Genomic DNA, 15,608 nt, shown 5'->3' with positions numbered 1-15,608 from the left:
AGAGATGGTTTGAAAACGTTTGTATTTCAACTGGTAGCATTTCTGCCGTCTGCCATATGTGACAGAGGATGACTTTCCACCGCAGTGCAACACCAGCAGGAGGATCAAAAAAACCCAACACCCCCAGCCGCGAGCGAGGCGTTCTGCCTGCAGCCTCCTGCATGCTACAGAACAGCTCCAAGTGAAGTCTCTGCTTCCTGCAGGCCTCCGTGCAGTGCGGCCCTTCTGCTGCTGAGAGGGTGGCGGCGATAAACACAACGTGACTTGAGCCGTGGGGGGCGGGTGGGATCCCGCACCGCTCGCCCAGCGCCCCCGGGCGCGGTTGCGGCGGCGCGGCTGGGCTCCTGCCATCCCCTGCTGGCCACCACGGTGGAACGATAGCGGCGCCCCCTCGGCAGCGTTCGCCCTGCAGCCAGGCTCCCGGCGGTGCCCCAGCCAGGCGGGCGGCTGCCGGGCCGCAGCTCGCCCCCTCCCCCTCGGTGCCCTTGCGAGGGCTGCTGCTGCGGTGTGCTTACCGGCGGCCTCCTGCCCTAACGGCGCACGAGCCCCGCTGCGGAACTGGTGTGCTGCTCCTGCGGGCCGCGGGGGGGCGCGGGGTCACCTCGGCCTGGAAGGGGAAGGTGGGGCGGGGCCTCCGCCCCCCGCGCGCGCCATGGCGGCGGCAGCCAATCCCGTCGCCTCGCCGCGGGACGGCTTGCGCGCGGCGGCCGCTGTCCCAGGGTGCCGTGCGGCGGCCGCGCCAGCCTCGCGCGCGCAGGCGCGGCAGGTCGGGATGGCGGCGGCGCTGGGGTGGCTGGGCCGGGCCGCAGCCCTCGTCGGTGGCGCGCAGCGGCTCCTCAGGTGCGGGCGGGGCGGGAGCGGGGCTCCGGGGCGGGAGCGGAGTTCAGAGGCGGGGGGTGCCCTTCCTTGGCGGGCTGGGGCGGCCGGTCTCCCTCGGAGGGACGCCGGGCCTGCCGTGCGGCGGCGGTGGTAACCGGCGGTGCCCTGTGTGCAGGTGCTGTGGCGGCGGCTCGGCGGCGGCGGCGTGCCTCGCCAGGGGCATCAGCTCGGTGGAGCGCCCGAAGCGGCCCATGTCAGCCTATTTTCGTTTCCTAAAAGAACATCATGCGGCTTTTCGGCAGAAAAACCCAGGTACGAGGCCTGAAGGGAGTTGGGGGCGAGAAGCTTGGCGGTTGGCCTGGCCTTGCTTTTACGAGCACAGCCTCAGGCCGGGAGCGTGCGGCGCTCTGCAGGCAGGCGGTGTTTTCCTTCCAAAACCCGTCGTTTGAAGAGGAAACTGGAACAAAGTATTGCTTGGTAAAACTAAACGCCGTTAAGTGCGTTACCCTGATTTCAGGAGGTCAAAGCTATTTTTTTATCGTAGTGTACCACAAGTAAATTTAGTATTGCTGTGCTTATTGCCTGTATCTCTGTTAGCTTAGCCTTCGATACTTAATCACTCAAAAAAGTGAATATTTGTATGTGACTTTAAAAACGTTAGAAGAAGGAGCTCACCTGGGCAATATGTGTTAACAGTGATTTGTGGTTCTAAGTTATCCTTAAATCTATATGTGTTTCAAGTATGCTGTTTCTGATAAAAGGAGCTGTATGTGATTTTATGTTGATGCTTAGTAACCTGAAAACTACACATACTGGATTGCCTCAGAGTATATGGGAGAAAAATGGTTTTCTGTGAATATGTTTGTTATCAAAAACTTCATTTATAGGCTATGCAGTCACTTTGGCCAGAGAGCAGCAAAGTGGAGAGGTGTGCTGATTTTGAAAATACTGGAAAGTGAATGTTAATATGTTTAAAGAACAATGATCATATTGGGCAAGTCATGTGTTAAACTTAAGTAGGGAAAACCATTTGATACCGTGTTTTGCTCATTAGTTCAGGAGTTCAACAGTCAGAAAAGTTGAGACATGAGCTTCTGGAACTTACTGTGGTTGTATGCCACACCAGTGTATTCCACGTGTTTCTGAAATTTGAATAATCTGCAAATAAATGTGCTGTATCATACATAAATTGAGAATTGGGTGCTTTCTTGTTTCAGTAGAGGTAATATTTAAAAATAAACTGATAATTCACTTGTTATCTTCTATCATTGGCAAAGCATCGTATTTTCAAAGGTTTTAAGACTGGTATACTTGGATTAAAAACTCCCTATTTGTCTTGTTTTTCAAAAATTCTGGAAGTCAGCTTACTGTTAAGAGCTTAGTTCAACTTTTCCACTGTTGACATGGCTGAAATGCACATTTGAGGTGGGAGAGAGGAAGATCTACTTGTTCCTTTTAGGGTGAAGTGGAGGGAAAGCCTGTAAAGGATTTTTCAAGAAAAGAAAAGCTTATATTCTCTTTCTACCACCCCCAGATTTTTTTTATATTTTTTTATTATTACTACTTTTCTCTCTTTGTAAATTCAGGTCTGGCTGGAAACCTCAGCAGATGACCATAGAGCAAGGGCATCCAAAGGCAAAAGGCAGCCAGCTGAAAACTAAAGAGATTTAATTCACTGTAATTTTGTTTGTTGGAGAAGGAAATTACTTTTCTTTAACCTTGCTTCTGTTGAATTATATTATAAATCAAGGACTTTATTTTAATAAAGATCAAGCATATGTGCTTTACAAGGTGGGTAAGGTCACGTTGTACTTGCTTTGAAGAATCCAGCAGTCTTTCTGCCAAAAAAAAAAAATGAAAACTGCAAATCTTACTTTTGGTTTCTTTCCTGGCCCCCCTCCAAGTTCAGACCGTCCTGTCTTGTGTAGAAGAGTATCCAACTGAACAGAAAGAAACTAAAATTGTTGTAGGGTGGTAATAGTTGCCAGTCTTGAAGTGGTGCTTTGGTTTACAACTGCACATTTCATTCTAGTTTAAGTCAAGAGCAAGGACTCTCTCCACCGCTCCAAAATGCTACGGTTCCCTTTAACTGCCACAGTAAGTTAGCTAGTTTTAAGAAAGAAGGAAGATGTATTTGTACAGGAAAAAGATACTAGTGACAGATTTCCTTGGGAAAAAATTGAAGAAGCTTACTAAAGATACAATATTGATCTTTATTTTTTTGCTTTCTAATTTTAATGTACAGAAGCGAGCAGTATGGAGGTGATTAAAAAAATAGCAGATGCTTGGAAGGCGTTACCAGTGTCACAGAAGCAGGTGAGTTTGTGTCTTTGATCTGTGTACTTGGAACTTATAGAATCTTAGTGGTTGTTTCACTTGCATTGGTGTCCTCTGTTTTTTTGTTTTGTGTGGAGCATTTTTGGTTGGTTGGTTTTAAACTACAAAAAACCATTTGCGTACAACAAACGCTCAGACCTAAGAACAGTTTTGAAGAGAATCGGGAGCTTCAGAGTACTCAGGCGACATATGGTGGGTTGGGTTGACCCTGGCTGGATGACCAAGCTGCTGTATTACTCCCCTCCTCAGCTGGACAGGGGAGAGAAAATACAGCAAAAGACCTGTGGGTCGAGGACAGGGAGAGATAGATAGCTCAGCAATTGCAGTGATGGGCAAAACAGATTTGACTTGGGTAATAAATTATAAACTCATTTCCCCATCAAATCAGAGTAGGGTAATGAGAAATAAAGCCAAATCTTAAAACCACCTTCCCCTCACCCCTCCCTTCTTTCCAGCCTCAACTTTACTCCTGGTTTATTTCTACCTCCTCCCTCCCCAGTGGTGCAGGGGGACAGGGAATCAGGGCTGTAGTCAGTTCATCACATGTCTCTGCTGTTCCTTCCTCTGCAGGGGGCAGGGCCTCTCACACTCTGCCCTTGCTCCAGCGTGGGGTCTCTCCCAAGGGAGACAGTTGTCTGTGAACTGCTCCAATGTGAGCCCTTCCCACGGGCTGCAGTTCTTCACACACTGCTCCAGCGTCGGTCCCTCCCACGAGGTGCAGTCCTTCAGGAACGGCCGACTCCAGCGTGTCCCCCCCTGCGGGGTCCCCAGCCCGGGCTCCTCTTCCCACGGGGCCACAGCTCCTGCCACGAGCTGCTCCAGCACGGGCTGCCTATGGGGTCACAGCCTGAAAGCATCTGTTTAAGGTTGGTGATTGTGTTGTAGGCTTATGAGGAAGCTAGAAAGACAGACTGGCAAAAATACCAAGAGCAGATGGCCTCATACAAAGCACAGTTAACTCCAGCCCAGGCTGCAGCTTTGAAAGAAGAAAGGAGAAAACGACTGGCAAAAAGAAGATCATTCAAGGCAAAAAGAGTAAGTATTTTGAAGTTCAACTTGCTTTTCTTTCAAGGAACATGGGTTCTGTTTGTCTAGTATACAGAGCAGGGTTGAAGCATAAAGAGACTTTCAGAATAAACAAAACCAAAACCCACCACCAAAACTCCAAAACAAGGCCCCATGGACTAAAATAATTGCTAGTGTTAGCTGTTATTTAGGTGGCTTTCCTGCACTTGAAGACCAGAATTTTAACCATAGTATATATCTTTATGCTTAGAGGTTGCTTCTCTGTGCTTTTTTCTTCCTATTCCTAAAGGTGCCAGAGAAATGATAGGTAATAAAAGATACTTGAACCAGCAACGCTTTGTTTAGTTGGGAAGAAATCCTGAAATAGCTTTTCACAAAGGCCTTGAAGGTGTTACTTCAGTGACCCCTACAAGGTAATAGCTGTTTGAAGTAGCTTTTTTTCCTTCTTTTGTTTGGGTTCTGCCACTTTGCTATCTGTATAGCTGCTGACATGTTGAATTAGGGCTGCACAGAGGCACATCTGTTAGTGTCCTTTATTGACTTATTCAGATGATCTTCCCTATTCCCTTTTAGCTGGCTTATATATAAATCTTGAGAGACAGAACCACCTGTAAAGGTACAATATGGTTCGTCCAGTGGCAGGATCAGTTGAAGGGATTACTTACTGCTTATTCATTCCTGTGAATAGAACTGCTGATGTGATACTGCTCTAATTGGCAAAAGTGAAGTTAATTTGGTTTAAAAGACTCCCTACTTAGAGTAATTTTAAATAGAAATAATTCTAGCGATCCTTTTTTAGAGTATGGCACCAGAAGGAATTTAGCTGGCATACCTGATACCTAAACAGGTGTTCAATCGGCAGCATCCAGGCTGTAGTGGGAATGTCTTGGGGCTGGAGAAAACAAGTGTAATTATGTCCGTAACTTGCTGTACTTTCCCTCTTTCACCACCAACCCCATAGGTGAAGTGTTCTGGTAGCAGAAACCTAGGTCTGTTTCCCTGAAAATCTGCTGGTTCTGCTCTGCCTTCTCATCTCCTGCAGTTAGGTATCTGCCCTCCTCTCTGCAAACACACAGTATTTCACACCAGAAACCGAAGCCCTGCAAAGATAACAGAAAACCTGTTGTCATGACTTTCTTACTGAGTGGAATTTAGTAAGAGTCTTTAGTTTCTGAAAAGACTTAGCTGAAGTACAAATCATTTCTAAATGCTTATGTTATGTCTGTAAGAATTGAGGTTCATAGCTTTTCTTAATTTAGTTAAGCATTAGTCCAGACAAGTGGTGAGAGCATCTTGACAATACAGTCCAATACAGTTTACAGAATAAAACACCAAAAAATGAATTCGAGTCTGACTTTTTGTATAGAATATAAAGACAAATGGTAGGTTTAGCTTTGGAAAAGTGCATGCTTGGTGCATTGTATAACTTCTCTTGTTGTTTTTAAAGGAATTGACTGTGCTTGGAAAACCTAAGAGACCTCGTAGCGGCTTTAACATTTTTGTGTCAGAAAACTTTAAAGAAAGTGAGGGAGTTTCACCTGTGGTAAGCCAGGAAAGATTGTTCTTTAAAATACATCTGTTGTATTCAAAAAAATCTGGTTTAGATTCTGTCATTTTCAAAGAAACTGTTCGGTATCTGGATTTTGCTTTGCTTAGGTTACTTTTTTAGGCTGCAGTGGTCTAGCTATACTGCTGGTGGCATGTCCTGTATAAACTGCTGTGTGAGTATACAGACTTAAAATATTTGTGCTGGTTTTTTGCACATCTCTGTTACAGACTTCACCTGTTTATTCTGTAAGGAGAGAATTCTACTCCTTTTTGTTCTGGTATAGAAATACACTAGTTTTTCAAATGCTTGTGGTGGTCTGCTGCTGTTTCTGTAGTACTGGTTGGCATACCTCCTATAGCACAGTTTGTGTCACAGAACATGCAGGAGTTCTTCAGCAAGCTCAGAAGTTTCACACTGAACCTTGCTTTGGGGCAGTTTGAGTTGCGCTGGTGGATTACAGCACTTGAAGTGCTGGAGACCTCCCCTGTGTGCCTGATACATTCTAGTCAGTGTATCAGGATAGTGGAAATGGTTTGTTCCTTGGCTTTCTGCATACAATGCAGCATCTCCAGTCAGCTGCGGCCTGGTGTGACACAGATGGTAAAATACTCCTGACATGGTACAGAGTTCCCTGTGAAAATGGTTAATGCTTGTCTAGGCTCAGCTTAAATTAGGGCTTGGTTTAAATGAAACCAGTATGTGGGCTGAGATTTAGTCATGTTGCTATAAATCAGCTCAGCTGTTCTGGCTGCCTGCTTTTTCAGCAGGCCAAGTAACTTTAACAGCTTAGTCCTGATACTGTCTGTAAATGTGGCTGTGATGATGCCCAGCAGCTTGAACCATATTGTTCATTACTTAATTACGTTAAGAGGGTGGGGTATTAAGCCCATGTGACTTGATGCTTTTTTTTCTGTTTGCTTTATACTTGGCTTTCGCTAGTGTGGCATTTCCTGCAACCCTCTGTGGTCAGTCTGCTGTTAAAATAATCCTAATATATTGCATATTCTATATCCTGTAGGCAAAGCTGAAGCAATTATTTGATGCGTGGCAAAAACTGTCCAGTACTCAAAAGCAGGTATGTTGGTGGTTTCTGATGAGCCTCCGAGGTGATCAGAAAATGACAAGCTTGAGTTAAAATTTATAACTTTATACAAAATCTTGAACTCGGTTGCTCAAAATATTAGTATTAAGGAAAATACTCTGAGGTTTTATGTGTCTTGAAAAAAATTGCCATTACTCTTGTTCCATTAGCGACCATTTTTTTCACAGTGTTGATGAAATGCGAGTCAGTGGGGCAGGATGGAAGTTGTTTATGCCTGGAAATACATGCGTCTAGTGCGGAAGGTGCAATAATTTGCAATCATTAGATAGGTTTTTTTCTAATAATACGTAGTATTTTTAAATGCCACCATAGTAATTTGCTTCTTGTGGAAAGATTTTTGACAGGTAAAAGCAACAGAAATCTACTAGTGATATGCACATGGGAATTGATTACCTGTAGTTGTCTTGGGGACAGTTTTCTGCCAGCTTTCTTGGTGTATCGAGATGTGAACCTGCAGATGGGTATATGGAAGTTGGAGGGGTGCTATACTGAAAGTGAATCTAAACCTCCACATTTTCAAATATTCTGTACCTCACTGTCCTTCCGCCTGAATGCCCTTCTTCCAGATTGTTGTTAGTGTTGTTAGCAGCAATATTGAATAAACTCCCTTTTCAGGAGTGGCCATCTGTTGACATAACTGTACTTCAGTGCTAAGGTTTTATGGTTTTGTGCAAGTTTGAAGATTTTTTTTTTTTTTTTTTAACTTTGCGGGAGGTGAATGCGAATGCCTGGGAAGCACAGTGACTGGGTCTTGCTCGAAGTCCCTTTGTATCTGAGGGGATTATGTGACATGGCAGTTACCCAGACAAAGCCCCTGCTGTAACTGTTGATACCTGATTTTCTTCCAGCCATACCTGCAGCTTGCTGAAGATGATAAGGTTCGGTATGAGAATGAAATGAGGTCATGGGAAGCAAAAATGGTTGAACTTGGCCGTGAAGACCTGATACGTTCCAAAAAGCCAAGGCCAAAAAAGAAAACTGCTGAAACTGAAGAGAAAACTGCAACAGCCAAAGCTTCCTCACACGAAAACAAGGCAAAATTACAGTTGAAAAGATCAGAAGAATAAAATGGTTAAGTATTTCATATTTAGTCCCCTTTGGTTGCATTGTCTTTATCCTGCTGTGTTAATGCTGCTGTCGGCATTAGCACTGAAATCTGGAAAACCCATGAAGGGCCCGCTGGAGAAGTGGAAAAGGTGATGGGGTCGGACGGGGTTCACTGTGTCACAGAACTGACTGAAATAATCATTGCGGGCATAGCCCGAGCTGTGCAACGGTAACTGGTTAATCAAGCTGTGAATAGTGATACTGACATCAGCAGAGCTCTCCATTACCGGTAGCTAACACTAGCGTTTATAGGATATTTTTTATAAAAGTGAGAATATTCTGCAATGTTAGCATCTAAATTTTGTAAGAGCTGAAATCTGAGTTGCTGCTGTGGTTTATTCCCTCCATGGTATTGGTAGTGAAGAGAAATGTTCTGCATTTCAACAAAAGGCACAAGAAATGTAAAATACTTTTATGTATCCGTCTCTTTTTTTTTTAATGTATCAACCTGTGTACAACACTTATGTTGCATTTAACTAAAGACAATGTCAGTTTTGTATAAAAGTATCTTTATTGAACTTTTATTCCATGGTTTCTTTGGATATATGCAAACACTTTTACCATCCTGTTGTCACGTTTAGGGCAGCCTGTAAAGAACAGAAAATGTATGAACTGCTTAAACTGTCGATTTTCATTTAATAAATACAGCTGTTTTGAAGAGCGGCTGGTTTTCTTCTGGGGCGTCTCAGCTATTTCATAGTCTGTGGTTTAGCAGAAAGGCAAGCTTTTCCAGGATCAGGGGTTTCATCCATCCTGAGGGACCCACAGAAGCCACCAAAGCTGCTTGTTTAGTGGTGGGAACTGGAAAGCCAAACAGGTTAGCTTTTCTCCTGCTCTGCTCTTCTCCCGCTCTGCTCCCTTTTATTTTTTTTTTTTTTTCATATTTCCGCCCCCCCCCCCCCCCCCCCCCCCCTTCGGCTTTTTTTTGTTTGGCCCTCTGTTTGGCCTTGTTTGTGTGTGTAGCCCTTTCTCCCGCCTTCCCCCCCCCCGCCCCCGCGGGGGCAGGCGGTGGCTCCCGCCCCGCGGCGGTTCGCTGCAGGGCCCCGCGGGGGGTGGGGCGGGGCGGGGCGCAGCGCGGCGGGAAGGCCGGCTGGCCCCGCCCCTACCGTGGCGCGCCGCGCACGCGCGGCCCGGCGCCGCCCATCTCGCGGGAGGCGCGCGGCGCGATGGGGCTGCTGGAGGAGTGCAGGGCCGCGTTCGGCAGCGCCGACCTGTACGGCGTGCTGGGCGCGCGGCGGCAGGCCTCGGGGCGGGAGCTCAGCCGCGCCTACCGCCGCGCCTCGCTGCGCGTGCACCCCGACCGCGCGCAGCCCGGCGACAAGGAGGAGGCGACGCGGCGCTTCCAGGTGAGCGCGGGGGGGGGGGCGGCCCCTCTCGGGCCGGGCGGGCGGGCGGCTCGCCCCCTGTAATAAGTAACTGAGGGTAGTTTGCTGATCAGGTTGGGTTGTAACAGCAGGAATGATCTTGCTGCAACAGATTGGAGAACGTTCTGTCTGGCGGGAAAAGACTTAACCGTGAGGTTGCAAGACGTACTTTCTCAAGGCCAATGTTAAACCGTAATCTCATGTTACTGTGACAACTTTTGTCTTTGTTTAGACCTTTGTGTAAAAACAGATTAGTTTTGTAATATACAGCTTCTTGCTACGTGACCGAAAGCATAACTGTTTGCTTAAACCGGCCTTGAAGCTGAGGATAAGAGGGCTGTGTCACTTGTCGGAATTGGCGAGCCTGGATGGAGCTGTGACTCCCCGGCCGCCCAGCTGTTTTTGCTTTCCCGCCTTAATAAATAGGGAATTTCTTTCGGGCTCTAGTTATTTCAATTCAACTATACCACCCCCCCACCCCCCACCGACGGGGCGGGCGCCCCTCTCCCCGCAGGTCCTGGGCAAGGCCTACGCCGTGCTGAGCGACGAGGCGCAGCGCGCCCTGTACGATGAGCAGGGCACGGTGGACGAGGAGGGCGAGGCGCTGAGGGGCGAGCGCGACTGGCACGAGTACTGGCGGCTGCTCTTCAACAAGGTGGGCCCGGGGACGGGGCGGGCACAGCCCGCAGCCTCAGCGCTGTGGCCGTGTCCCCCTTGCCAGCTTCGTGGAAGGCGCTGTCCGGGGGCGGGGGGTGCGTGCTGTCGCCGCACCCTGGTAAATCCAGCGGCTCGAGTGTCTCCTCTCTGCTTCAGATCACGGTGAAAGACATCGAAGATTTTGAGAAGAGCTATAAACACTCGGAAGAAGAGCTCGCCGATATTAAAGCAGCGTACGTGGATTTTGAGGGGGACATGGACAGAATAATGGAGTCTGTATTGTGTGTGGACTATACCGATGAACCAAGAATAAGGAAAATCATACAGGAAGCCATCGATTCTGGAGAAGTCCCATCCTACAAATGTTTTTTAGAAGAGTCTAAGCAGAAAACAATGGCAAGAAAAAGGCGGGTAGGTTATATTAATCAGGGACCAAAGGGAAGCGCTATTTGTGATAAGCCTTTAATCTTCCTTGGTAGAAACAAACACAGCTGTTCTCGAGACAAATGTTTGCCACAGGATTGCTGGGTTACAGATCTTGCTCTCAGAATCCTTGACTTTCACATTTATCACCTGTGTTCTCCCCTTCCCCCCCCCCGCCCCCCTGCAATTGTTGTGAAAGGCTTTTAAAAAGAGTTGTAATAGGCTGTTGCTTATTATTCTTTCATTTCATTATTATACACAATGGCTTAATAGTTCTGCATGGCGCTGCGTTTATTTACAAAGCTATGAGTTGCTGTATTGAAGAAGGATACATGGTAGAAATATATTATGCTTGCCTTCTGGCAAGTGTGAAATAACATGCTGGACTAAATGGACCTCTTCTCCAACCCGGGTTTTTTTTGGGCACTTTGTAGAGTATGTTATATGCACATCACAGTAACCTTTCTCTGACTTAAAGAAAATGTAATAGCTACTAAGACAAAATAAGTGTGGGTGGGGGTCACAGGGATGGGGACAGACATCACGTTCAGCATTGTGAAACTGCAAAAAAACTAACCTGATCTACTAAACTGTGGAGCCGGAATGGGCTTTCTTTGACAATTTCTCATCTGTGGCCAAACTTGGAAACCATTCATGTTCTCCTGCATCAATTTGTATTCAGATGCAAAAAAAAGTTATTGGTAACTACTGTAAGGCTTTGTCAAATACTGTCCGAAATGCTTTTTAAAAAACTAGTTTGCTATTTCAGGCAGAAAAAGAAGCTAGAGAGGCAGAGAAGACTAAAGATGAACTGGGCCTTGGTGGAGAAGATGACTTGAAAGCGCTGATTCAAGTAAGGCTTTTTGTATCTGTTGAAGATAAGTTACCAGCTTATAATTGTGTTTTCCCTGAGCATCTTTGTATTCTGCATCCTTGCAATTCTTCTGAGTTCCTGAGGTTAAAACCTGACCTTAATGTTAACTAGCTATGTACTTTAATTAAGTCAGAGCATGGTATGGATTTTATTTCCTGCATCTTTTTAAAAATTAACAAAGTTACTTTAATATCCTTATTGCATACACAGTCAAAATACTTAAATTCTAGTTTTAGGGAGTTAGGAAGTGTTAATGATTTTTTTCTGAGGGATTCCCGGAGGATGTAGAAGTCAATAGAACTTGCTACTTCACTTTTGCATCTTGGGGACTGAGGAAAGAAACACACGGTTTACATTCCGTGTTCTGGAACGTTTTCTGTTTCTTCTTTCTTGTCATCCAGTGAGCTCCCTAGAATGTTCATGCTTAATAATTTCTCCAATTGTAGTAGAGTTTTGGGTCTAAACTAGAAGTGGATTGGCTTTTCCTAGCTTTCTGTCATGAATTTTTACAGTCACCCTTTACCTCTGTCTTGATACTTCAGGAAGTTAGGCATAGAGCCTAGACCAGGGGTCCTCAAACTACGGCCTGCGGGCTGGATGCAGCCCCCCAGGGTCCTCAATCCGCCCCCCGGTATTTACAGAACACACACACACCCCCAGGCCAGGGGTTGCGGGGGGGAAACCAAGCAGCTGCAGATGACTGCCTGCCACTTCATCCGTGCGCCGGCCCCCCGTTTAAAAAGTTTGAGGACCCCTGGCCTAGACCATACAAGCGGGCTTTTCCTTTACAGTATTATACCTTCTGTAGCTTGTATTCCCTGTTTAATTATTCCAGGATTTTATGTAGCTATCTTATCTTCAATAGAATCAGCTGTCTTGGGCAGTAGTAAAAGTTTTGAATTTGGTTTCTTTTTCTCCCCCTTCCCCAGAAGAGAAATAAAGATCGGGAAAAGGAAATGGATGACTTTCTGGCCCAACTGGAAGCAAAATATGGGAGTAGTGCTAAAAAAGGAGGAAAGAAGACTGCAGCCAGGAAAGGAAAGAAATAGAGAAAGAAATAAAGAACTGTGTAGGCTGAAATATCAGGTGTCGTTTTGTATGAGAACGTGGATTTGGGAGAATTTGAGCTTTTTTCTGGGCTACTGTTTTGGACTGCGTGTGCATCAACTTGCTGTGAGTGGGAGGTATGATGCGGAATCCATCCTGAAGATGTTTAAAATCACTTTGGTGCTCTTCAGTTAAGATCAAACAGATTCTTTGACTAAAAGTTTTGTTACAGTAAGGAAGCAGTATGATGTTTGGGATGGTGGTGTGTTTATTGAACTTGTTGAAGCACCTGCCTTCCAAACACCTACCGGATATTGGTACAGCTGAGGGTAAAACAGCGTAATTCCATACCTTTGAGAGTCTTCAGTGCCATATTCCTGTGGTTTCTGAGTTGGAAATACTATCTTATTGCTATTCACACACTTCTTTTGTAACAAACCTTCTGCTGTTTTTAAAGGTTTTGCAGTTCAGCTCAACAGATGTTTTCCAGATATTCCAGCGGATTTATAAAGGTACTTTGGAAAATGACAGATTTAATAAATAAAAAGTTTTTGCAGAATTTGGTGCTATGTTGCTTCCACTACTGTCTCTACATTTTCTAGGCAGCTGCTGAAAACAAACATCACATGCACTGTTCTGACTGATTTAAGTCAAGTAACTACTACATACTTCTATAGCAGCTGAAAATATGGCTATATGGTCAACTGTGGTGTCGGCGGTGGTCACGCTACATTAGGTGAAAGGGCCAACTTGTGTTTGGTCTTTGCCTGCCTGCGATAGATGCCTTAAGAAGAGTATGAGACTGCAGCATGTACATGACTATGCAGAAATTCTCTGACACGCTGAGGTGAGGTTAACAGTTAACAATCCACAGCACAGAGTCTATTCAGTGTATTTCTAGGGTTCATGATGTCCCATGATGTTTCGAAGCTTAGGAATATCTTGCGTGTTACTTCAATACCATGACAGTGAAGCCTGCTGTGGGACGGTAGTGATGAGCTACTTCACTGTACTTGTCAACACTTGTTATTTCAGAAGTGAACTACTTCCTTAAGATACGCAAATACTTAGAAGGTTTTTGCTTCACCTGTTTCTAAACCACTTGATGTAGTGTGCAGGGGCATGAATTTGAAGGGAACTAGTTTTCACTATTCAAAGGAATGAGGCTGGCCTTATATTGTGATTGATTTTTCAAAGGCTTACGAGCCACAAGGTGAACGCTTACTTTTGAGTTGAAGGTCTCAACTGACAGCATTCAGGAACTAACAGAGCTTCTTAGGGGAAGCTAGAGGTAGGTGGGAACTGTTCCTGTTTACTTGGCTGCTTTCAAAAATCCTGATTTGGAGACAGTATAGTGTTACCATTAAGTTGCATAACATCTGACTTGAACATAACTTTTACTATATGAAATAGGTATCAACAGCCCAGGAGAAGTCTCTGGTGTCAACTGTTTATACAGAAACCAAAAATTACCTTATGATGAGGCTGCTTTCACTTTAACACACTGACTCCTCTAGGCTATAAAATACTACATTATATTACTAGAAGTCTATTCAAAGTTTGTCTACTTTTGTAACTCTTACACACTAGAGCTACAGAAAACTAACTTGGTCCCTGAGGAATAGCACTGATACAGATGGGATGCTTATCTCCGGTTAGCTTGAGGTAACTAAATGACATAGTGTATAATGTTCCAGTAGTCATAACTGTGAAGAGAAACAGTATTTTGAAAGAGTTCAGTGAATAGAGGCCTCTCTTTAGCATCCATTTATCTCTGTGCAAACTTAAAGAGACTTAGGTTGAGCCCAGAGCTTATTTTTTCCCCTTCTAGAAATGCAAAGGAAAGTTAACTCAGCCATATTTGCACAGTTCTGCTTTGCTTTCTTTTTGATTACAGTATACTCAGATCAACTGGACTGAAAAACTTCAATATTGATTAAAAATTATTTTTTCTGTTCTGGTACCACTGACATTTGATGGACTGAATAACTTAAAGACTGTGGAAGTACGGGAACTGCTTCATAAAGAATACTGACAGGTTTTTTCCATTCTGAATTGCAATTTGGAAAAAATATTAATAAGGAAATGTAGAAAAAGAGTGTTCCTTAATTAGATTATGGAGGAACAACTGGTTTTGTGCAGTGACCTAACTTTGTTAAAATACGGTAAGTGGTTATCTTTACCTTGTTTTTACACTTGTAGTGTGGAACTTACTGTTTAGGAGTAAGACCTTCAACTAATCACTTATTTTGAGAAGCCTGTATTTCATGTTTTTGTCTTATCTGGAGCCACAAGGGCAACTACAGCTAATACCTCCAGTGGGTCTGTCACGCAGTGCAGAACGTCTATTAAAAGCTACATGGCATCTGTGGGTTGTGGAGCTCCACGGCAGAGTGCAGAAGTCTTGTATAATTGTAGGCAGTTTTAGAAAGGGATTCTGGCCTGCTCTGTGAAATGACCATAACATACCTCACCAGGAAGACAATGTACTTTGAATGCTGTCTGGAACTACTGAGTTGGAGTAGAAGTCTCATTTTTGCCTCTTAAACCTTCTTTAGCCACGAGGAAGAGGTACAAGTATGTAACACAGGCAGAGCCAGTGGTGTGCTACCCTTGAAGCTGTCAGTTCGGTTTTGGTTTGCTACCTTAGTTTTACGCAACTGTGCTATCTGCTGCCATTACTACAGGATTCCTAAGTTAGTCTTGAGCTGTAGAAGCAGTATCACGTGCTGTGCTTGCTTTTCATAGTATAATATTGCTTTAAAACATACAAATACAGTTTAAAAAATTTAAATGACTACTGATGTGGAAGGCCTGATTAATCTTCTGTACAGCTAATGGAAAAATCAGGTTCTGCAGTACCTGCTTGTAACAATGTAAACCAGTCACAAGCCAGTACTTGGAAAACAGCAATGACTGAGAGCATTTGCTAGATTTTTCTAGGAGTTGGGTTTTACTGTCTGCTGGAGTATATTTGCCCTTCCCTGGAGTGTAACTTTTTCTAGTGTTAGAAAATGGAATGTTTAAGTATACCACTTCTAATCTTTGGCAGCTGCTTCTTAGATTTATATAAAAATAACTATTTCTAAGGAAGGGTGTTTGAAAACTCTCTGTAAACAATGTTGACATTGCTGGGAATGAGAGGTGGTTCATGACTGGAGATGGAGAGAGACTTCCTCATGGCACGTTAGAACCCTTGTTTGCTTTTTGTGACCGATCCACTTCGACTGTGGGCTTTCACAGAGCCATGCAGCTGAAGACCTAATAAACAGAGATCATGTACAACTTTAAGACTTCTGGAAG

General features: G+C 44.8%; 3 protein-coding genes and 1 long non-coding RNA gene across 5 annotated transcripts in view; 3 read left to right on the top strand and 1 right to left on the bottom strand.

Moving 5' to 3' along the window:
• Positions 1-637: 637 nt before the first annotated feature.
• TFAM (transcription factor A, mitochondrial) lies at positions 638-8,598 on the top strand. Its single transcript, XM_055796261.1, has 7 exons — positions 638-840; positions 995-1,131; positions 3,065-3,135; positions 4,042-4,191; positions 5,630-5,725; positions 6,750-6,806; positions 7,682-8,598. The coding sequence occupies exons 1-7, from the start codon at positions 653-655 to the stop codon at positions 7,898-7,900; spliced, it is 918 nt and encodes a 305-aa protein (XP_055652236.1). The 5' UTR covers positions 638-652; the 3' UTR covers positions 7,901-8,598.
• Positions 8,599-9,070: 472 nt separating this feature from the next.
• On the top strand, positions 9,071-12,864 carry DNAJC9 (DnaJ heat shock protein family (Hsp40) member C9). Its single transcript, XM_055802249.1, has 5 exons — positions 9,071-9,286; positions 9,819-9,959; positions 10,118-10,372; positions 11,154-11,237; positions 12,188-12,864. Exons 1-5 carry the CDS (start codon positions 9,107-9,109, stop codon positions 12,305-12,307), a joined length of 780 nt encoding a protein of 259 aa, XP_055658224.1. The 5' UTR covers positions 9,071-9,106; the 3' UTR covers positions 12,308-12,864.
• Positions 10,410-15,608, bottom strand: part of FAM149B1 (family with sequence similarity 149 member B1) — a 19,887-nt gene continuing 14,688 nt past the window's right edge. For both annotated transcript variants that reach the window (XM_055801089.1, XM_055801121.1), the window contains one exon: positions 10,410-15,566. In XM_055801089.1, the coding sequence (XP_055657064.1) occupies positions 15,493-15,566 (74 nt within the window). In that variant the 3' untranslated portion in view covers positions 10,410-15,492. The remainder of the gene's footprint in view (positions 15,567-15,608) is intronic.
• The window catches only part of LOC114011501 (uncharacterized), a 6,807-nt gene continuing 6,726 nt past the window's right edge, over positions 15,528-15,608 (top strand). The window contains exon 1 of the long non-coding RNA XR_008746943.1: positions 15,528-15,608. This is a non-coding gene — a long non-coding RNA (uncharacterized LOC114011501).

Source organism: Falco peregrinus, chromosome 1 (genome assembly GCF_023634155.1).
Source record: "Falco peregrinus isolate bFalPer1 chromosome 1, bFalPer1.pri, whole genome shotgun sequence".
NCBI lineage: Eukaryota > Metazoa > Chordata > Aves > Falconiformes > Falconidae > Falco > Falco peregrinus.
This window is presented reverse-complemented; position numbering and strand designations above follow the sequence as displayed.

What these genes read in the sequence shown, in the direction of transcription:
- TFAM (XM_055796261.1), top strand. Translation starts at nt 653, where the DNA reads ATGGCGGCGGCAGCCAATCCCGTCGCCTCGCCGCGGGACGGCTTGCGC. An exon ending in GTGAGGGAGTTTCACCTGTG is followed by an intron (nt 5,726 to 6,749) that starts GTAAGCCAGGAA and finishes TATATCCTGTAG; the next exon opens with GCAAAGCTGAAGCAATTATT. An exon ending in TGTCCAGTACTCAAAAGCAG is followed by an intron (nt 6,807 to 7,681) that starts GTATGTTGGTGG and finishes ATTTTCTTCCAG; the next exon opens with CCATACCTGCAGCTTGCTGA.
- DNAJC9 (XM_055802249.1), top strand. Translation starts at nt 9,107, where the DNA reads ATGGGGCTGCTGGAGGAGTGCAGGGCCGCGTTCGGCAGCGCCGACCTG. An exon ending in AGGCGACGCGGCGCTTCCAG is followed by an intron (nt 9,287 to 9,818) that starts GTGAGCGCGGGG and finishes CTCTCCCCGCAG; the next exon opens with GTCCTGGGCAAGGCCTACGC. An exon ending in GGCGGCTGCTCTTCAACAAG is followed by an intron (nt 9,960 to 10,117) that starts GTGGGCCCGGGG and finishes TCTCTGCTTCAG; the next exon opens with ATCACGGTGAAAGACATCGA.